The sequence below is a fragment of the Cervus elaphus genome, chromosome 5, assembly GCF_910594005.1.
Source record: "Cervus elaphus chromosome 5, mCerEla1.1, whole genome shotgun sequence".
In the NCBI taxonomy this organism is placed as follows: domain Eukaryota; kingdom Metazoa; phylum Chordata; class Mammalia; order Artiodactyla; family Cervidae; genus Cervus; species Cervus elaphus.
Window position 1 is genome coordinate 115351662 of NC_057819.1, and position 23489 is coordinate 115375150.

At 40.4% G+C, this 23489-nt stretch overlaps 1 protein-coding gene across 4 annotated transcripts in view; it reads right to left on the reverse strand.

Moving 5' to 3' along the window:
* BRCA1 (BRCA1 DNA repair associated) overlaps positions 1-23489 on the reverse strand; it is a 68834-nt gene that overhangs the window by 1537 nt on the left and 43808 nt on the right. For all 4 annotated transcript variants that reach the window (XM_043904732.1, XM_043904731.1, XM_043904733.1 and 1 more), the window contains exons 13-22: positions 23336-23462; positions 21383-21570; positions 18404-18714; positions 15603-15690; positions 13289-13366; positions 12755-12795; positions 7644-7727; positions 2829-2883; positions 1214-1287; positions 565-625 (exon numbers count right to left, since the gene is read on the reverse strand). In XM_043904732.1, coding sequence (XP_043760667.1) covers positions 565-625; positions 1214-1287; positions 2829-2883; positions 7644-7727; positions 12755-12795; positions 13289-13366; positions 15603-15690; positions 18404-18714; positions 21383-21570; positions 23336-23462 — 1107 coding nt within the window. The remainder of the gene's footprint in view (positions 1-564; positions 626-1213; positions 1288-2828; positions 2884-7643; positions 7728-12754; positions 12796-13288; positions 13367-15602; positions 15691-18403; positions 18715-21382; positions 21571-23335; positions 23463-23489) is intronic.

Here is a 23489-nt window from a genome sequence, read left to right on the forward strand (position 1 = left end):
AAGTGAAAAAGCAAAACAGTTGATGAGCATGATCACATCTGTATAAAATATACGTGTGTATACAGAGACACACATACACAGAGGCCTGGAAGAACTTTCTAGTGATCCTCTCCAAGTGGACGATCTTGGGCTTACTGGGATTATTTTATTGTGTTTATGCTCATTTATATTTAATGTGATGAATTTTCATATTTAACCCTCCCCCCCCTCCCCGCCGGGGAAACAATTCAGGCACTACTTTTAAAATACAAAATAAACAATAAACACTTTTTGAAAGGACATTTCAGCATTCATTCATGCATGCAACAAATATTTATTGAGCACCCAGAGTGTGCTGAGAACCGTGTTAATCAAGCACTGGGTAATCTGTACTGAATAAAATGCATCCCGCCCCATAGGACGCAGGTACAAGCCCATGGCCCTCTGGAGGCCCTCACAGGTGCACCATCCACCCAGTTGATACAAACAGGACATTTAGACCTAAAATCACCACACTAATCTGCACACTTAACCTGGACCTTCTACCCCAGACTCCACTGGATGAAGGCTTACAGAGAAACTTACCACGGAAGCCAGCATCCTCTGTCCAGGCATCCGGCTGCACGACCACAACTGGGTGAGTACCCTGCACCCCCAGGAAGGAAAAAGCATTGAGGGTATCAGAACAGGACTTTTGCGACAGTCACTTCACCACTTCTCAATGGTTTGCTTAAGCAGACTACTCTGCGGGCGACCACACAAATGAGGGAGAAGGGCACATGGTAAAAAGGAAGGGTCAGAGGGAAAGAGGGTTTCCCAGGTGGCTCAGTGGTAATGAATTCGCTTGCTAATGCAGGACGTGCAGGAGACCCATGTTTGATCCCTGGGTTGGGAAGATCCCCTGGAGGAAATGGCAACCCAGTCCAGCATTCCTGCTTGGAGAATCTCTTGGACAGAGGAGCCTGGTGGGCTACAGTCCATGAGGTCGCAGAGTTGCATAAAACTGAGCGAGTGAGCACACATGCACACAGAGGGTGTTAAATACCCGGAGCTCTTAGGTTCTCACTTATCTCTTAGAGATAAGAGTCTTCTGGCACAGGTACAAGGTCAGAGAAGGGTCAGGGTGAGGTGAGGCACCTGAGGGTACATTGGGGGGTTCCTAGGGACTGATGGGTTCTGTCTTGCTCAATCTCAGGACAGGATAATATGTCCTCCCTGATAGGGCACCACTTACCTGGCCTGGGGTGAATGACGAGGGCTCCTTCACCACAGAAGCCCCACACAGCTGCACCATCCACTCTAGTTGATCTAAACAGGACATTTAGACTCAAAATCACCACAGTAATCTACACATTTACCTGGGCTCTCTACCCCATCCTCCTCTGGATGAAGGCTTACAGTAAAACTTCTCAGTGGGAGAGTCCATGTTCTGCTGCTCCAAAGGGACAGAAAGGCCTTAAACTACAAATTCTAATTCTACAAAGTAAGTCAATTTGCCACTGATATACTACCTACTTTGCTTATCAGTACCCATAAGGCCACTTAGTAGATAAGGTCTAAAGTCTCTCGAACGAAACTCATTGGAAGAAAAAAAAAAAATCAAGAATCTAATTTCCATTAATTTGCTAAATTGCTGGCTAAGATACTGTGAAAAAATACCCACTCACCATCCCTCCTTCCCTGCCTAATTCTGTGTTGGTAACTGATAATCACAGCCACTGAGAGCACCATGCTTGGTGGTAATTACTGTAAATGTCAAGAGACGGGAAGATAATTCATTCAGTCAAGAAAAAAATACAAGTCACCCTGGACAGAGACTCGGCACACAGGTGGGGAAAGGCCGTCTGCCGACCTGGAATCAAATCACTTGGGGGAAGAAAAATCAGAAGAGATCATAGAGATATGCCACTTGGACCTGGAAAATCAGCAGAACTGACCGCTGGGTAGCTTCCAGGCAGCTTCGAGTTCTCTATTCCATCAGTCAGTCCATTTCTAGGGATTGCTGAGATACTCCTGCTTGTTTGGCTGAGTACACTGAGGTCCATTAACTCACCTCCAAAATGACAGCTGCTAGAGACCCCGGTTCTCATTATATCAAAGTACAGAAACACTGAGAAAGCTCTGAGTGGCACTTGGAAATTTCATAAAAATCCAATCCATAAACAATAAAGACAAAAGCAAAATTACTTTGCCAGGTTTTGCTTATCTGATCCTCGGGGGAGTAGGAGGACCTAATCCCTGGGACAGAAGTGGTTACAGAGGCAAAGCTGGGTAGCCAGAGGGTAGCCTCTTTTTTCCAAACAACGAACCAAATCTATACACACCTCAGGACCTCAGCACTGCACAACTCCAGAGCTGAGCTCCACAGCACCTCTCAACATAACATTACATTCAGTATCAAATTTAATTAGAAAATGTTCATCAAGAGTCTTCCTCTGCTCTGGGCCTGTGTGGGGCACCAGGCCCACAGGGCTTAGGCAGCTGCTGTGCTTTTGTCTCTGTTTCAAATAAAGATGGTTTAGGAGGAGCAGAATTCTTTCTTGACATTTACAAGCCTAAACGGTATCTTCTCCCTAACTTATTATTTCCCCCTTTCTTAGACCAAAGGGCGTAAAAGCCGCTCTATCCCACTGAACACAGAGCATACTGTGTGCTAGCTCTTCACTGCCTTCTAGCTCTTGAGAAGGGGCACTGGGCTAGTTCCCTGCCATAGGCTATTTAGGCGCAGTTTTGTCTGATGGGTGGTAGAGAAAGAGAATAACTTCTAGAATATCTCACCCACCTGAGGGAACCCCCATAAGGTGATGATGTAGGGGAAAGGTTGGTGTTGGATTCAGCAGTTCTCTTACCTGTGGGCATATTGGTAAAAGGTCCATAGCAACAGATCTCTAGGCCTTTGAAGATCTGGGAGAAAAGAGGGACAGAGGGGTGGAGAGAAAGAAACATTTGTTGTAAAAGATATGGATTTTATAAAAAGCAATATAGAGGACTTACCTGGTGGTCCAGTGGTTACGATGGCACTTCCAAAACAGGGGGCAAGGGTTCGGTCTCTGGTTGGGGAACTAAAATCCCACATGCCATGGGGAGCAACTTCCCCCCCAAAGCAATATAGAGACTCTCAAAAGTAAGAACTTTTCCTTTTCTTTAACACCTGATAATTTCTGCTGCTATTTTCCAGAGATAATCAGCCCCGTGTCCAGAACACTGATGGATTTTGGAAGAATTTAAGTGCTATATGTATTTGATCTACTCTACAGACATTCATTCTTTGTCGTTCAAGGGCTGAGCATCCCACCTTGCTACCAATCAGGTCCAGGCTCTCCCCTGACCTGTGCAGGTAAACTATACTTCTTGTAAGATGAGAAGAAAAAAACTGGTCCTCCTTTATGTTTAAGAAAAGGCTTGGATGGCAAAAGATTCAAGTTATCATCTGAAGTTTGATGTCTATCCAGACTTGATAAGTCAGTACAAAACAGGGGGCAAGGGTTCAGTCCCTGGTTGGGGAACTAAAATCCCACATGCCATGGGGAGCATGACCTGACCCTAATTGCCAGAGAGGTTTTTATTTATTTTATGTGTACATGCTCCTTTTCTTCTAGTCCCAGAACATCTGCTCCTGCCTTCACACTGCTCTTCGAATGGCATTGTTTCTTCAGGCAACCCAAGTTGTCTTTAATCTGAAAGTGAAGCCTGATTCTGCCTCTCTCCACTAAGCTGACTGCATAAATTTCAGGAGACACAGATCACACTGCAACTTGTAGGTACCTCTTCTACTCACAGTACTCAACAGACTGTCCAGAGAACTTTCTGTGATGGTGGAAATGTTCTATATTTGCTTTAATGAGTTACCTGTAGCTAACGAGCACTTGAAATGTGACCAGGATGACTGAGGAACTGAACTTCCTATTTTATTTAATTTTAGTTAATTACCCATGTAAACAACTTCATGTGGCTGGTGGCGACTCTTTCCAGACAAGCAAATTCTTACCCATGCTTTGGCACAGGTTCTTAGTGAAGGAATTAGGTATCATTTTAAAGAAAAAGTTGAAATTGTGCCAGTTGGCTGGATACATACGATTTAGGTAGCCTGTGTTCTCTCCTGACCTTCCTTCTTTCTCCTTATTCCACTAAAATGAAAATTGTCTCGGCCTAGAACTCACATGGAGAAGGCAATGGCACCCCACTCCAGTGTTCTTGCCTGGAGAATCCCAGGGACGGCAGAACCTGGTGGGCTGCTGTCTATGGGGTCACACAGAGTCGGACACGACTGAGGCGACAGCAGCAGAAGCAGAACTCACATGGCTTCAAGAGACTGGAGCAGAGAAAAATCAGAAAGCTAAAAACACATGTCGACCTTTTAGGAAATGCTCACCTCTCTCCTTCCTCCCCTCCCTCCCACTTTAACCTCAGCCAGAGGAATAAGGACAGACAGCAGGACAAGTCTGCTTCTGCTAAAATGACAACCTCCATCTGTGCCATTCTTACTATCTCTACAAATAAGCTGCATCCCAAACCTGTTAGCAGGACCTACATGTTTATGATGCTAAAAGTTGTCTCCAGACGGTCAGCTGGAGCCAAGTGAAGTGAAGTTAAAGTCGCTCAGTCGTGTCTGACTCTTTGCGACCCCATGGACTATAGAGTCCATGGAATTCTCCATGCCAGAATTCTGGAGTGGGTAAGCTGTTCCCATCTCCAAAGGATCTTCCCAACCCAGGGATTGAACCCAGATCTCCAGCCCAGGTCTCCCACATTGCAGGTGGATTCTTTACCAGCTGAACCACGAGGGAGCCCAAGAATACTGGAGTGGGTAGCCTATCCCTTCTCCAGCGGATCTTCCCGACCCAGGAATCAAACTGGGGTTTCCTGCATTGCAGGTGGATTCTTTACTAACTGAGCTACCAGGGAAGCCCCACTGGAGCCAAATGTTGCTGCAAATAGTACAAAAGATTAGGAATTCTAATTCCTAGTTCCATTCTGGATGTCAACATCCAGGCTGACATTCACTGATGAGGATGTCTAGTTATGAGATAAGAAATCTGAAATTTCACCTCTTCAAATACATTTCTCTTCCACAAGGTGGAAGAAACACTACAGTGACACTTGGTGTCTTATGAACGACATTACTTTGACCAGCACGTTCTGTCACTGCCATCCCAAATGCAGGACAAAACTCCAAACGCTGGACTTTCCTTTCAAGGAGGGAAGAATCTGGTGCTGATTCTGCCTCGCATCCAGTGGAATAAAAACAACTGACTAGCTTACACAGAGCTGCCCTGGGGCCCAAGCAGGAGGAGAAACAGGGCAGCAACTTTTTTTGGCATCACTCGAAGGGTGAGGGTACGCCAACCACAAGGGTTTCTGAGCTCCAGGGCTTGAGCTGTGCTCATGTCCCAAAGCAGTTTTCCTCAGAAAAGCATCTCTGTTGCCTGTCTCTCAAGTCCTATAAAGGAACAGGAGGTGCTCTGTATGGGGATGTTCTGAGATGCCCACGGTGCACCCTTGGAAAAGGAGGGAATGCAGACAGGAGCATCAGCGTTCAGTCAGTGACCCGAGAGCAGCCAGCTCAGGCCTGACAGGCAGGTGTGAAATCTTTTTCTTTAAGTTGGAGTATAACTGCTTTACAGTGTTGTGTTAGTTTCTGCTGCACAATGACATGAATCAGCTATATATGTGTGTGTGTGTGTATATATATATATCCCCTCCCTCTTGAACCTTCCTCCCATTTCCCCAGCCCATCCCACCCCTCTAGGTCATCACAGAGTGCTGAGCTGAGCTCCCGGTGGTATACAGCAGCTTCCCTTCCCACTAGCTATTTATTTTACACATGGTAGTGTATATGTGTCAATGCTACTCTCCCAGTTCATTTCACCTTCCCCTTCCTGCACTGTGTCCACATGTCTGTTCTCTACGTTTGCATCTCTACCCCCGCCCTGCAAACAGGCTCAGCAGTACCATTTTTCTAGATTCCATACATTTGCATTAATATACAATATTTCTTTTTCTCTGACTTCCCTCTATATGACAGACTCTGGGTCCATCCACATCACTACAAATGACCCAATTCCATTCCTTTTTATGGCTGAATAATATTCCATCATGTATATACACACCCCAAATCCTCTTTATCCATTCACTTATCCATTTGTCCTGGCTATTGTAAATAGTGCTGCAATGAATACTGGGGTACGTTTGTGTCTTTCTGAAGGTGTGAAATCTTGCCTGGATTTCTCCCTGAGAGAATGACATAATTTTGGCTATATCATCCACAATGGTATGATCTGGGGAGGAAAGTCACTGAATCTCCCTGGGCCTATAGTCTTTTATTTGTAAAGTTGTTAGAATAATTAATTTTCCTCCTGTATGAAACCTCCTATAACATTCCAGGAAACTACAGTGTTGTCATTAAGAGTCAGATTTGAGAAGGAGACTGCAGGGGTTCAGCTTCTAGTTGGGCTCACAACTAGCTGTGTGAGCTTGGGGAATTTACTCAACCTCTTTGAGCCTTAACTTTCTCATCTATAAAATAGGCATAATTATAGTACATGCTTCCTAGAGTTGCTGTAAAATTCTTAATTAATTAGCAGTCCCTGGATATAGTGAACATGGCATAGATGTTGTTAATGATTATCACTTTCTCTTCTATGCTTCCCAGACAGCACTGGGTACACCCCCCTCACAGCACTTACTACACTGCTGCAGAGAAACATCACCGCAAACGATAAAGTGCAAAGGTTTTAGATTCACATCTATCTCAAATGCCAGCTCTGCCATTTTATCAGCTAAGATTTGCACCCTAGAATGAAATCCAAATTATATAACTTCTCTAAACCTCTAAGCTCTCTCATTTATAAAACAGATAATACAGTTGGCCCAGTGCCTTATTGGATCCAACAAGTTATGTGTCCAGATTTAATCAACTGTCAATGGAAAATATTTGGGGGGAAAAAAAAAACTTTTTTCTAGAAAGTTCCAAAAAGCAAAACTTGAATTTGCTTTTTGGCAGCTATTTATATAGCATTTACACTGTACTAGGTATTTGAAGTAATCTAGAGTTGATTTAAAGTATATGGGAAATGGAATTCCCTGGTGGTTCAGTGTTAAGAATCTGCCTGCCAGTAGGAGGGACATGGGTTTGGTCCCTGCTCTGGGAAGATCCCACATGCCTTGAGGCAACTATGCCTGGGCGCCACAGCTACTGAGCCTGCTCCCTAGAGCCCATGAGATAAAACTACTGAAGCATACATGCCCTAGAGCCCATGCTCTGCAACAAGAGAAGTCACCGAAAGAGAAAGACCCTGCTCCCAGCAACTAGAGAAAGTCTGAGCACAGCAAACAAAGCAAAAATTTAAAAACAATATATGGGAGGATATTATATGCAAACGCTACATCATTTTTAAAAAGGGACTTGAACATTCTTGGATTTTGGTTATCTGCAGGGTGTCCTGGTACCAATTCCCCAAGGGTACTGAGGAATGACTGTACTTATTTACTTTGTTGGATTAGGAAAGCTAAAAAACAAAAAACCTATTATGAATGCACCTACTTGGTGTTCTAGCAGTATCTCTAAGGCCCCTTATAAGATGAATCAGGCCATCTCCTTGAAGCAGGTTGGAATGCAGAGGAGTGGGTGGGCTTTTTGTCAACGCTGGGGAGAAGAGCTTTACCTTCTTGTCTTGGGATTCTCTTGCTCGCTTTGGGCCTTGATGGTTTCTTCCATTGACAACATCTCCTCTGACTTCAAAATCATGCTGAAAGAAACCAAACCCAAACCACAGGGGTCAGAGAAAAAGAAGCTTCCTTCAATGGAAACAAAGGAGATATGTCATATTTAAGGAATGTATTGCCAGGCAGTTTTGACCCCCTTCCCCCAAAATCATGCTTTTTGGTAAAATGAATGAAATGACCAGCATTTCGGCTGCTGAAATCAATCCACTGAAGCCAATCTTTCTGGACAGAAACTAACAATTGGCTTTTCAACTCACTGGGACTTGATGTATTTTAATTTTGAACATCTATCTCCTCTCAAAACATTCACTTAGCATTTAGATTAAACTGCTAATACTGGGCTGTTTAAAGATAACTGGAGAATTCCTGATCTTTTAAATCAATCTGTATTATCATCTAAAGAAGTAAGGGCTTCTCAGGTTTCCCGTTGAGAGATGTACAGTTAAGGAAACCAAAATGATAAAATATACATTTAATATACTGAAGAAAGAGGCTTTTCATTATCATATTTTGACTGGTCAAGGATGAGGAAATAAAGACTAATCAGATTGGAGAGGTTTTGGGAGAATTTGGGGAAAAGAATGCTTAGAAACAATTCTTTCTGAAACTCAGATTGTCAGGGACCACATCTGTTGCTAAGAGTATTACAAAGAAAAATAGTCATGAGTATAACCACAGGCTGTTATTAGGTGAAATAACTCTGGGACTTTCCTGTGGTCCAGTGGTTAAGATTCTGCTTCCAGTGCAGGGGGCACAGATTCCATCCCAGTCGGGGAACTAAAATCTCAAATGCTGCCTGGTATGGCCAAAAAAAAAAAAACAACCTCCGAATATTTCCTGGTCATGTAAATGAGAAGAGTCTAGTGATAAATATGTCATCTAGTTGAAGATGACACTAAAATTAACAGTCCTCACCATACCCCTGTGCCTACTAACCTCTCTATCTGGGTGTCACACAACATAATTCCCCAAACCCACGCATCTAAAACAGAGCTCATGGTGCTTCCCTGGTGGTCCAGTAGTTAAGAATCTGCCTTGCGAGGCTGGGGATACCAGCTCAGGAAGATCCTACATGCCTCTGAGCAACTAAGCCTGTGGGCCGAAAGTACTGAGCCTGCACCTTAGAGCGTGCCAGCTGCAATAAGAGACGCTACTGCAGTGAGAAGCCTGTGCACCAAAACTAGACAGTAGCCTTGCTCTCCTGCAACTAGCAAAAGGCTGCCTGCATCAATGAAGACCCAGAGCAGCTGACAATAAATAAATAAATAATTAAAAATAAATAAATAAAACAGAGCTCTTGATTCTACTCCTGCCTCTCACTCCTCCCCCTCCCAACATGCTCCTCCCTCAAGTCTTCCTTATCTAATGAACATCACTAACGTTTACTTCACTGTTCCTGACAATCAGAGGTTCCTGACAATTGTACAGGAGGTGTGATCAAGGAGGTGTGATCCCCAAGAAAATGGAAAGCAAAAAGGCAAAGGTTGCTTGAGGAGGCCTTACAAATAGCTGAGAAAAGAAGAGAAGCTAAAGGCAAAGGAGAAAAGGAAAGATATACCCTGCATATTTAGATATGCAGAATTCCAAAGAATAGCAAGGAGAGATAAGAAAGGCTTCTTCAGTGATCAATGCAAAGAAATAGAGGAAAACAATACAATGGGAAAGACTAGAGATCTCTTCAAGAAAATCAGAGATACCAAGGGAACATTCCATGCAAAGATGGGCACAATAAAGGAGAGAAACAATATGGACCTAACAGAAACAGAAGATATTAAGAAGAGGTGGCAAGAATACACAGAATAACTATACAAAAAAGGTCTTCATGACCCAGATAACTACGATGGTATGATGACTCACCTAGAGCCAGACATCCTGGAATGCGAAGTCAAGTGGGCCTTCGGAAGCATCACTACGAACAAAGCTAGTGGAGGTGTTGGAATTCCAGTTGAGCTATTTCAAATCCTAAAAGATGATGCTGTCAAAGTGCGGCACTCAATATGCCAGCAAATTTGGAAAACGCAGCAGTGGCCACAGGACTGGAAAAGGTCAGTTTTCATTCCAATCCCAAAGAAAGGCAATGCCAAAGAATGTTCACACTACCACACAACTGCACTCATCTCACACACTAGCAAAGAAATGCTCAAAACTCTCCAAGTGAGGCTTCAACAGTACATGAACCGAGAACTTCCCAGGTGTTCAAACTGGATTTAGAAAAGGCAGAGGAAACAGAGTTCAAATTACCAACATTCAAAAAGACAAAAAAAAAAAAAACCCAACATTCGTTGGATCATAGAAATAAAACAAGAGAGTTCCAGAAAAACATCTATTTCTGCTTTACTGACTATACCAAAGCTTTTGACTGTATGGATCACAACCAACTGTGGAAAATTCTTAAAGAGATGGGAATACCAGACCACCTAACCTGCCTCCTGAGAAATCTGTATGCAGGTCAAGAAGCAACAGTTAGAACTAGGTATGGAACAACAACCTGGTTCCAAATTGGGAAAGAAGTACATCAAGGCTGTATACTGTCACCCTGCTTATTTAACCTGTATACAGAGTATGTCATGAGAAATGCTGGGCTGGATGAAGCACAAGGTGGAGTCAAGATTGCCGAGAGAAAGATCAATAATCTCAGATGAGCAGATGACACCAGCCTTATGGCAGAAAGTGAAGAAGAACTAAAGAGCCTCTTGATGAAAATGAAAGAGGAGAGTGAGAAGGCTGGTTTAAAACTCAACATTCAAAAAACAAAGATCATGGTATCTGGTCCCATCACTTCATGGCAAACAGACGAGGAAACAATGACAACAGTGACAAATTTTATTTTCTTGGGCTCCAAAACCACTGCAGATGGTGACTGCAGCCATGAAATTAAAAGACGCTTGCTCCTGGAAGAAAAGCTATGACCAGCCTAGAGAGCATATTAAAAAGCAGAGACATTGCTTTGCCAACAAAAGTCCATCTAGTCAAAGTTATGGTTTTTCCACTAGTCATGTATGGATGTGAGAGTTGGACCATAAAGAAAGCTGAGTGCAGAAGAATTGATGCTTTTGAACTGTGGTATTGGAGAAAACTCTTGAGAGTCCCTTGGACTACAAGGAGATCAAACCAGTCTATCCTAAAGGAAATCAGTCCTGAATATTCATTGGATGGACTGATGCTGAAGCTGAAACTCCAATACTTTGGCCACCTGATGCAAAAAACTGACTCACTGATGCTGGGAAAGTTTGAAGGCAGGAGGAGAAGGGGATGACAGAGGATGAGGTGATTGGATGGCATCACTGACTCGATGCACATGAGTTTGAGCAACTCTGGGAGTTGGTGATGGACAGGGAAGCCTGGCGTGCTGCAGTCCATGGGTGGCAAAGAGTTGGACATGACTGAGCGACTGAACTGAACATCCACTTCATTATTCAGGACAAAAATTTAAGCATTACCCCCTCAATTCCTTTCTTTACGCCATTCTCCAATTTAACCTATTAGTAAGTCTTATTTCCAACCATCGCAAACTAAACTCTTCTTACCATTTCCGGGCCTCATTACTGTACAGATAACATTCAAACTCTTTACCATGACTCACACCAAATCTGGCCCTAGTCTATGATCTTCTCCAACCTCTTATCTAACCTCAGCTGCCTATATAAGATTCACCAACTCCCCAGCTATACTGGCCCATTTTTCTTTCTTTTTTTAAAATATTTATTTATTTGGCTGCACTGGGTCTTAGTTGCAGCACACAGGACCTACAATCTTCAGCTGCAGCATGTGAACCCTTAGTTGCAGCATGTGAGATCCAGTTCCCTGACCAAGGACTGAACTTGGGCCCCTTGCATTGGTAGTGCAGAGTTTTAGCCACTGGACCACCAGAGAAGTTCCTCCCTGGCCTGTTTTTCTTTAACAAACCAAGCTCATTCCTTTATTAAGACCTTTATGTTTGCTATCCTCTGCCTATAACATTTGTTCCCTAAATTTTTCAAGGCCAATTCTTTCTTGTTTCTTAGGTCTCAGCTCAAGCTTTTCAGAAAGCTTCCTGGATCTCTTTACCTAAATATTAATAGTCAACCTCTGTCCCTAGTCAACTGCCAGTCTATTGTTCTATATATTTCTTCATAGTGTTTATTGATATTTAAACACATCTTTATCTGTTTATCTTTATTTATGGTGTATCTCCCACCCCGCAATGAACATTCATCCCACCAGAGCAGGGGCCTATCAGTCTTGCTTTCTGCTGTATCCCTGGTGCCCAGCAGATAGTAGGCTCCCAATAATATGTCACTGAAAGTTAAAACCAACAGAAATGTCAATTAATTAATTATAAACATGCTGAATAGTGCATAATAGTTTAAAACTGTTTTCTGGTAATTTTATTTTGCCTGATCTGTTGTCACCAGCAACTCTAAGATGGCTGTGCTAAAATTATTCCTCCTCCTACGCTCTATCTTATTTACCTCTCACTGTTCTCAGTATCAAAGAGTAAAATCTCTTTGAAGGAATCAGATTTCTAAACAGACACATGTGCATGTTAATATGAAGGATTCTTCTTCAACTGTGAGTGAGTTTTCTACAAAAGTGTATGTATGCGTGTAAGATTTAGGTGGGCCTGTTTCTCCTGCTTATGAATCTTTGTTTGCTACTTTATAAACTCCTTTTCTTTTCTCTGAGGAAAGGATTGTTTCTATTGAAACAAACGAGTGAGAACACAGAATTTCCTAGTTTGCTCTGCATAACTTTTTCTTTTTGGGGGGCTGCACTGGGTCTTCACTGCAGTGCGTGGGTTTTCTCTAGTTGCAGTGTGCAGGCTTAGTTGCCCAGCGGAATATGGGATCTTAGTTCCCGAACCAGGGATTGAACCCGCATTGCCTGCATTGGAAAGCAAATTCTTAACCACTGGATCACTACGGAAATCCCTGCATAACTCTTGATGATCCATATTGTCAAAGAAAATCTTTAGAAAGTAGTGCAAGGCAGGAAGCAGATAAATTTTTGGTGACTGTATGACTCAAAGGTATAAAGTCTCTCTGACTAGTTTGTAAAATAGAGTACCTACCTCATCCAGCATCTTTCTTTCTTTAATAGACTGGGTGACCCCTGAAGAGATCACAGAAAAGACAGGTTACGCAAGAGCAGAAGACCTCCTTTCATGGAGGTGGATGGTGAAGTGATTCACATAACAGTGTGGGAGAAATAACACTGAACAGAGATCCTCTCTTTGTAAAACCACAGCTCCTTAATAGACTTCCTTCTAGAGAGACTGTTGATGCTTAATTTAACATTATAAAAGTGCTTCCTGCATGTGGATTTCTACCTACAATTGAATAATCCCTAGTTTTTATGCTCAACATTGCCAGGAGCAGATTAGGTCCTATTAGTTATCAAAAGAAAAACATTTCCCCCCACATCACCATCATATCTGAACAAAGACATATGCACTAAAGATAAAACTTAGTTCAGTGTTACAGTTAAAGACCTTTCCTTAATTCAGATTCAGCATCAGCAAAAACCTTAGGTGTTAAAATGTTAGGTGTCAAAATGCAATTCGGAGGTGTTAAAGGGAGGAGGGGAAAAATTATACGGTACTTACAAAAATAGCTAACTACCCATTTTCCTCCTGCAATTCCCAGAAAATATTTCAGTGTCCGTTCACACACAAACTCAGGATCTGCAAAATGGAAAACATCCAAAGGATTAGAAGTTTAAAACAAAATTAGGAAAGGCTGCCATTAAGAAGCTGAAGCACCCCAGGCTCCTTACGCTACTTGAGATCAGTCTGGATGGATGATTCCAACACCTCTGGTGATAGACTCAGAGGCTAAAAGCACTCGTAATTCTAACCAGCCAGTGCGGATCTTTGGAAGTTTGGAAAAGGCTGATAGGAAGGCAAGCCCATGGGAAATGTCAGCCCTATTTTCTACATGCCAAGGCCAGTTAAAGGTGTCTGTCATTGTGCTCAAGCAATTACCCATGTTGGTAGTATTGATATGTGTAGACGGGGAAGATCTATTTTACTGGATGGTACATGTGAAAGGAGAAGAAAAGAGTATTATTGAAATCCTAAATTTGAAATGTCAATGTAAGTGATGAATTTTTACCCCTAGAACTTCTACTTGGGGAATCCTAACCCTAATTCCTAACTCCCCTGCAAGTGACCAAAAAAAAAGTATTTTCATAGTTATCCTCTTTTCAACCTAAGTATTTTAGAAAGCAGCTGAAGAATCGCTTCTGTTTATTTTTTAGTGTTTTAAAGGCCCCTGTGAAGGACTAAGCGAACTCAGGAAAGAACACTTAGTTTTAAACAGGAGAAATGTATTTAACTAAATCCTGAACACAGCAGGCCATCTGCTGGGAGTAGCAACTGCCGTTCTTCCTAACCAAATTCTTCACAAATTAAAAAAAATCTCCGCCGCCCCCCACCCCCCACTCACAATTTTTAAAGCTTTTTGTTTAACTGCTGTGAAGGTTGATTTAATAATATGTTTTAAACCCAGAAATTTTAGGTCATTTCTAGTTTAAAAGCAATAAATGTACTATTGCCTTTTGAGTTTAAAGACTTGAACCACTTTCAATTTAATGTGCATTTTAAAGTTTTCTTTTCACCTATCAGCAGCCTTGATCCAAACCTATAGCTTAAGACATATTCAAGTTTAAAGATATTCATCTCTAAAACAGTACTTAGTTCACAGTACCTTGTTTTGGTGTCTGGTTCCTGTGAGCATTATCCTCTGTCCCTGTGGTACAATCTTAATACAGTAGAAACCTAAGCTCTTAGAGGTTTTAAGGTAATGTGTCCCTGCCAAGGAGTCTTGACCCCATGCTCAAGAACCTACAGTTGTATGAACAGAAAAACCCCAGAGAGGACTAGAGAATCCATTTTGCTAGGAAGGTTTTAAGAGGTGTGCTTCAACCTGCATCTTCTGTTTGCCACAGGAACCCGTCTTTGCTTTCTAGAGCCCATGAGTGAGCCTAACTCCTTTTCCAGACAACGACTCTTCAGATATTTCAAGACACTTATCTTGTTTCCTTAGGTCTTCTTATTTCTTCATTTCTTCTTCAAATGACATTGCTCTGAATTCCCTTTCCCCATCTTCTTCATCTACCTCTGGATAAACTGTTGTCAGGGACCAGTGTGAAAAGAAAGCATGGTGCTCAAAACAGAGCACATATCTTCCAGGAGCTCGCTCTAGAGGGGGTGGGGTTGTGTGTGTGTGGGGGGGTGTCAGGCTCATCACCTCACTTGCTCTGGTGTTAGACTTGTATCAGTAAGGCCCAATTTCAAAAGAACTTTTGTTAGTGGCCCTGAAATGTTTACTCACATTTACCTTACAGTCAACTAAAAGCCTCTGAGGTCTCCCTTGTCATCACATAAGTCAAACTTAAGATTTTAAAAGGGGAAGGTGTTGGACAAATGAATTTTTCCTTTCTTTTTCCTTTTTCATATGCTAGGCTATCTCAGAGCAATAACTGGACTTGTTTCCTGAAAAACTCTCAACCACACTGAAACTAGAGTTGGAGTGGAGTGAGGACATGGAGTGGACATGGAGCCAGGGTTTCCAACCACCTGGATTTTGAATAAGCAGATTTCACTTCTACTCATTCCCCTCTTTGCCCCATGTGTTTCTCTAGGACTTGGGCTCTGTCCTACCCAGAAAGCCCTCACACAGTGTAGTCCAGGCAGGGTGGACTAGAAGTGACTCATCGTTTCGGCTTATCACTCTCCAATATTAACCCCAAATAAAAGAGGTTCAGGAAATAGCAAAAGTATTATTTTTCTTTCATCAGGTAACAACTGACTGACTATTGGAAGAGGATCATTCATGCTATGCTTAACAAATACTCCCATTTCTTCAAGTAGTTTTACACAACAGATATAGCATATTTTGTAAAGGCTCTTGGTATACCTGTTTTCATAATGACATGAGTAGTCTCTTCAGTAATTAGATTAGTTAAAGTGATGTGATGTCTTCTGGCAAATTTCTGCACAAGCATCTGAAACCAAACCAAATATTACATTAAAATAAATGACCTCTAGTACACAGCTTGAGAATTAGCCCAGTTTTGAATTTCCGTTTTTTCTCATAAAAAGTACACCCTCTTTATTCTAATATGAAGTCTCAAAATAAATAGCAATTTAATAAAAATTATGTACAAATCAGAGGAAGAAATTCTGAAGTAGTCTGTGCTAGCAGACATGAAATTATAACAAAAGATTCAAAATAATATTAATTTTCCCTTTAATAACAGATATGCAGATATCATTTGATTCCCTAAGACAGTTTCTTTGTGGAGTGACACCCTTTTATACTATAATTTAGATTTATGAATCTATACTTTATAAGCTGAGGGTTAACTAGCCTATACAGAAAGTTATGCTCAGATAAGTGGCTTATAAAGAACTAGATTCACCCTGGTGACAGTTTCAAAACATACAGGTCATGATGCTTCTAAACGTTAATACAAATCTATCAATTCCTCTTAAGGAGAAGGATTGGAAGAGACACACACTCTCCCCAAAAGAAATCTAGAGCCTTTGAGTTATTATCTAGCAACCAAATAAAAAAATCAATAGGCAGTAAAAGAAATTAACCAGATCCATTATGGACACAGCTGACATAATTAGCAGCTACTGCTTGGTAAATAACTGTTTACTAAGGGTCATCATTGACTAGCCACCACCACCCACGCCAGTATTAATGGGTGCCACGAGACTGCAATGGAGGCCCAGCAACTTTCTTTCATGCTGCCTCACTCCATACTGCCACAGGGCACTGAAAAAGACAAGCTGGAGAAGTTAATGACATCCTCCCCCTTTTGCCACTGCCCTCTGCCAGGATCATTAGCAATTCTGAACTGATTAATTGCTGAAATCCCAGCCCTGAAACAGTGTTCAGTTAGAAGAGCAACTGCTGAAAAGATCATCTTAATATGGGCTTCAGAATTAATCATGTATAATACAGTCAGAAGCTTTCATAATAAATTTACCACACTTCAGCAAATCTGAATAGAGCTGAAAAGTTTTCCTCTTTGCTTGTTTAAAGACAACAGTTCCCAAGCCACTTAGAATCTAATACGCAGTTCAGGATTGCCCAGGGCAAGAAAGATTAGATCATTTTAGCCTCCTCTGAAAAGCTGATCTCACAAAACAAAGGAATGAAAAATGCTAATTTTCAACGAATAAATGGGAATTTTAGATGTGTTGGCAAAAGACCAAGAGCAACATTATCAGACATACGTATGAATTTTTAGAGCAAATAGCTATTCTGGACACATGGTTATGAGGTGAGAATTCTCGCATTATTGATGAGATTCACTGTCTCTACTAGGGCAGACATAGCTTACTTTTTGCCATTTTAGTAGTGAGACACATCTGGCCACAGAGATCAGGTGGAGCTGCTAACCTATCAACAAGCTAGGATGAGAAATGGCTCCTACCCCAAGAAGGATATATCAAGAAAGATATTTAAGAATGAAGAATTAGTGTGTGCATGCTAAGTCGCCTCAGTTGTGTCCGACTCTTTGTGACCCTATGGACTATAGCTAGCCAGGTTCCTCTGTTCATGCGATTCTCCAGGCAAGAATGCTAAAGCGGGGTTGCCATGCCCTCCTCCAGGGGATCTTCCCGATCCAGGTATTGAACCTGCATCTCTGATGCGTCCTGCATCAGAGGCAGATGGGTTCTTTAACATGAACGCCACATGGGAGGCCTCATTTAAGAATGACTGAATCATTTCTCTGCATGCAATAAATGACATCCACTATTGAATCTTTTCAATAGAGAAAATAGCTGAAGCTCCAATACTTTGGCCACCTGATGTGAAGAACACATTAGAAAAGACCCTGATGCTGGAAAAGACTGAGGGCAGGAAGAGAAGAGGACAGCAGAGGATGAAACGGTTGGATGGTATCACTGATTCAATGGACATGAGTTTGAGCAAACTCCAGGTGATAGTGAAGGACAGGGTAGCCTGGCGTGCTGCAATCCATGGGGTTGCAAAGAGTCGGACACAATTTAGTGACTCAACAACAACAACAAAGAATAGTCAAATTCATAGAGACAGAAAGTAGAATGGTGATGCCAGGGGGCATGAGGTGTTATTGTTTTATAGGTATAGAATTTTAGTTTTCAAGATGAACAAACTTCTGGAGACTGGTTGCACAACAATGTGATAAACTTAACACTAACGGAACTATACACTTAAAAATGGTTAAGAAGGTAAATTTCATGTTGTGTGTATTCTACCATAATGGTACAACAGCAACATCAAAACAGTGTAATAAGCCAGGATAAAAATAAATAAGCAATGGAAAAATGCTACTATCTGATGATGTGCTTAGAACCAGCTGAAATTTAGTTAATCATGCTGGTAAGTTCACTCAAGGTAGGAAAAAGATGCCTTATACTTACATGTTTTTTTCAATAGAAAGAAAATTAAAATTAAAAAAAGCTCTGTATCATACTCAACTTTTCTGCTAATATTTAATAACTATTTCCTTTAGTAAATATATATAAAAATAACTCATGCTATAGCTTTATCTAGGTATAAATTTTTAGAAATTAGTAATGGAAATTAAATTGCATAGAAATGAGCTTGTCGGCTAGATTTCTTCCTATAGATTATTTATAGTTAATATCCATTTAAAACCATCTTCAGTACGTTAATGAAAGCTTGGTCATTAAGGAAATACACATGGAGGCACTCACGAGTTCTTTTGGGGTCAAGCCTGATGCCACCATAGAAAGTCTTTTGTTGCTTCTTTCTGTTGAAGATACCACTTCTGGCTTCTCTTTGCTCACACTTTCTTCCCTCAGGTTACACCCTGTAGTATTAGTAATGTGAGCAGCAGCTGGATTCTTGGTAGATTCTTCTACTCGAAATTGGGATAATTTCGGTGCAGAGGCAGAGGGTGGCATGCAGTGAACATGAGCTGGCTCTGGGGCTCTGTCTTCAGAGGGATCAGACTCGAGGTCATGAGAGAAGAGGCTGATTCCAGATTTCAGGTAAGGGGTTCCTTCTGGAAGGAATGAAGAAAGAAGTTTAATCTATATGGCCATGTATCTTGAATTATAACATCTAGTCTGCTAAGAACTAAAAAGATTAAGTTAGTTAAGAGAAAAATGGGTACATTAATAACACCTGGTAGATGTGCAAAGTGACAACTTTTCTAAAGGAAATCTGGCATGACGTGCAAAAGCCTTGTGTGTTTATACTTGCAGTCAACAATTCTAGTTTTAGAAATGTATCTTAAGGACATTAAAGAGGTCTGCACAAGTGTAGTCATGGGAAGGTTCACTGCAACAATGTTTATAACAGTAAAGCTTTAGAAGCAAACTAAATGTCCAATAATGAGATTAAAAAAATCATGCCACATCCATCACAATGGAGTACTTACTCATCATGTATTCCATTGAATTACAATAAAATGGAGAAATGTACACACTCACCTTCATTGTAGAATTATTCACAATAGCCAAGAGGTGGAAGCAACCCAAATGTCTCTCAATGGATAAATGACTGAAGAAAATGTGATACACACACACACACACAGAAGTTTTTTTGTTTGTTAGTGGTGTTTTTTTTTGTTTTTTTTTTTGGTTTGTCTTGGCCATGCTGCTCGACATATGGGATCCCAGTTCCCTGACCAGGGATAGAACTCAAACACCTTGCATTGGAAGCATGGAGTCTTAACCACTGGACCACCAGAGAAGTCCCTCACACATGGTTTTTAAAGAAAATCCTGTCACATGCTACAAACATGGATGAATGTTGAAGACAATATACTAAATCAAAGAAGTCAGTTACAAAAGGGTAAATACTGCATGATTCCATTTGTATGAGCTATCTAGAATAGCTAAACTCTTAGAAAGTAAAACGCTGACTCCCAGAGAATGGGGGGAGGGAGAAAAGGGAGTTGCTATTTAATGGGTACAGAATTTGTTTTACAAGATGAAAAATTTCAGAGAGCTACTGCATAATAATGGGAGTATACTTAATATTGCTGAGCTCTTAAAAATGGTTAAGAGGTAAATTTTATGTATTTTTACCACAATTAAAGATAAACTTAAAAATTTTTAAAGATACCATTTTTTTTAAAAGGAATTATGTTTTATTTATTTATTTATAGTTGTGCTGGGTCTTCATTGCTGCTTGGGCTTTTCTCTGTTTGCTGTGAATGGGGGCTATTGTTGTGGTTCCTGGGCTCTAGAGGACAGGCCGAATAACTGTGGTAAAAAGGCTTAGTTCCCCCAAGGCATGTAGGATCTTCCCAGACCAGGGACTGAACCCATGTCTCCTGCACTGGCAGACAAATTCGTTACTGAACCACCAGGGAAGTCGAAGATAACATTGATTTTTAAGATGCTACCCTATTTCAGTCTTAACATGAAATATGTTTACATCTTAGAATCCCTTAGATGAAATATTATAAAGCCTGCTTTCTATAATTTCCATCATTTATCTATTTTAGTTCTTAGGGGATTGTTTTGATTCAAATGTATACTTCAAAAAATTTTTTATCTTATATTGGGGTATAGCTGACTTACAACATTGTATTCGTTTCAGGTATACAGAAAAGTGTTTCAATTATACTCAAATGTATACTTTAATTTTTTGACGGTTTGTGAAGATTTTGGCACTGCCTATATCACTGAAACTTAAAAAAATAGGACCAAATACAAATAGTTGACTGAAAACAATCAAAATGTTTTTAAATTAAAAAAAAAAGTAAGACATGCTCCTGATATGTTAAAGATGGCAAAGAAATACTGATCATGAATTTTTATTAAAAAATTAAAGTTTATGTAAACTGACTAAAGATATATAGCATATTTTATTATTGATGACAAGAATATAGGTAATTTGAAATGGCTTTTTTATTACTTATATTCTCCAACCATCTGGTACTGAACATATTAGTACTTTTGTAAGGAAGGAAAAAGGGTTGAAAATGAGACAGCTACTTACAATGGTATCATTAATTTTTTCTCTCAATAAATTATCAGCTATCATTACCAAATTAAAAAAATACACCATCCCCAAAACATTTCAGAAAATGTCACTACATCAGCAAGTAAGCACAGCTAAGTAGAATGTATGAGATTACTAAAAAGACCCCTGTGAATATGGCCAAATACATTTAGGTGCCTAAGAGTACCTTTTAAAAAAAAAAAAAAAAAAAAAGAGTACCTTTTATGACAATTGTGTTTTTGAGGATTAATTTAAAACTTTCTTTACTGATTAAAACCTTGATTTACAAGTCATAAAACACACCTTTCAGTTATAGTGACTTATAAGGCATAAAATATATAGCAATTTATATTCATTAATTCATAAAACATGAGCTTACCTTAGAGATCTGACTCATTTTTCAATAAAGGACAGGCCTAAAACTTTACCCTAGGGCCCTACAACTCTTATCTAACAGTTGAAGTAAAATATTTAGACAGTACCAAGAACTCTCTCATCCTCAAAACTGTTAGAGTTAAACCAATATAGACAGATTAACAGTGGCAATAATTTTCCACTTGGATTAACATTCAAGCTATTTTTCTAATGGGTTTACATATAACAGATGCATTCATGATAGACTACTACTTTAGAAAGTTGATTTGCCCAGAATGTCTTTAGGTAAGACTCAGAGTAAAATAAAAGTGTTTTCTCCACCAGAGCGGATGAAATATTACCTTGATCTTGTCTTGGCAAATAAGACCCCATTAAATCTTGGGCCTCATACTTAGCCAGCTGTTGCTCCTCCATGTCAGCAACATTAATGGGCACCTTTTGAGATGGGCAGTTTCTGTCCTGAAGACTCCTTGAGTGGCTGTGCACATACCACCTATTATCCGACAACTGGAATTTAGAAGGGGAAGACCTGGAAATAAGCAAGCAGAAAACCACTGCTGCAGCTTGTGAAAAGACTAATCACACTTTCTGAACAGCCAAGGCATAAGTGAAACAGCTCACTGTCAGAGAGATTGGGAATGGCTAGCGAAAGAGAACACAAGAGATGGCTAGGAGACTGGATTCATGATGTCTGCCAACATGTCAGGGCTGACACGTAACATTTCCCCTTAGGTGCTGGTCTGAGGCAGCGTATCTCCTAGCTGTTTAAAAGCATGTCAGCAAATTTCATCATATTATCCACTGACACTCACATTCTATACACTATTTCAAATCAAGGTATGAGAATCAGCTCTCATGAAAATAAAAAATTGATTAATTTCGACATTGTTACACTCATTCTTTCTACCCAATTTTAGCAAAATTCATAGAACCATCCCTACCTCCTGCCTCTTCAATGTCCAAAATCACTCTAAAAACAAAAATCAGCTATAAAATATCGTTAGAAGAGCATATGTACATTGTAATTACTCTACTCTTCCAGGTGTTTAGAACTTTGCTGAATAAGATATTTACCTACAGATTTAAAGGACCTCAGAGGTCAGATAATTAATTCAAACAATTATTGGGCATTAAAGCTAGCTCCACAGACTAAAGATGAGCAAGACCTGAACTGTTGCTCAAGAGTCTAGTAGAGGGAGGAAGTTCAATTAATGTGTAGGTTTTTTAATGGAAGTCTCAGGAGGGTACCCTGGAGTGGGGAGGGATGAAGAGGAATATTTCATCTAAATATTAAATGGGTGATTAGCTCAATTGGATAAAGCATGGCAATGAGGTCATTACCTCTAAACACAGGTTTAGTGTCTATGGACGTCCAATCTTTTCACTTTCTATCACAGCCACCAGGCCAAGAACCCAGCCTCAAAAATAGATCCTCAGTTCAGTTCAACAGGCTTGGAAAAGATGGTGTGATTACATTATTGACAATGTGTCACCATTCCCAGTTAGATAAGTGGAAATAGATGTATATTTGGTAGAAGCTCCATACATATGAATTCCCTTTCTTTCCTAGAGTGGTGAGATGTGTGATTCTATCAGTTCTGAGACTCTTTCCTGGACTATCAATTTGGAATAATAGTCCAGAACTTGTCCTTTTACTTTCACTGTTATTAAGATCAAATGAAGGTACTTTTAAAACTTGGTAGTGTTTCACAGTCTTATATCAATAATGATGTGAATAACATCTCTTAAAAATATTCTGAATATTTACTGGGGTAAATCAGTAGCTAAACTTTTTCTAGGAAGGCAAAAACTTCAATGAGGGCAAGTATGGCCTTAGAGCAGTCTACCTTCAGCCTCCAGGCTTACTGAGGCTTTAGTTTTATATATATATATGTATATATGTGTGTGTGTGTATATATATATATTAAACATTTTAAAAATTGGAGTATAATTGCTTTACACTGTTGCTAGTTTCTGGTGTACAACGAAGTGAATCATATATCCCCGGGCTTGAACCTCCTTCCCGCCCACCCCTCACTAGTTCTCCATTTTATTCTAACATTGAGAAGGAGTAGATCTACTGTGCATGCCTCATGTTGTAGCTCATGCCTGGTATAGGTCCAAAAAGCCAACATGAAATTAAACAAAAGAAGTGTCCTAGGGCAATGAGAGGTTAGAAATGTCTATGTACAAAAACCTAGAGAAAGTATGGCAAAAAAAAAATTAACACTAAGAGTTTAATGTCAGTAAAGGTGTTACTCAGCTCCCCAGACTTGACATTTATTACTTCTTACCCTTCCATTCCTGGTTCTTTATTTTTATTGGTAGAACTATCCAGAGATACTGGAAACTTGTCAGCAGAGAGGCTTTCAGGATTCTGGCTTCTAGAATAGTCTCTACTTTTCTCTGAAGTTAATATTGCTTTAAATGGAATGAGAAAACAAAGAA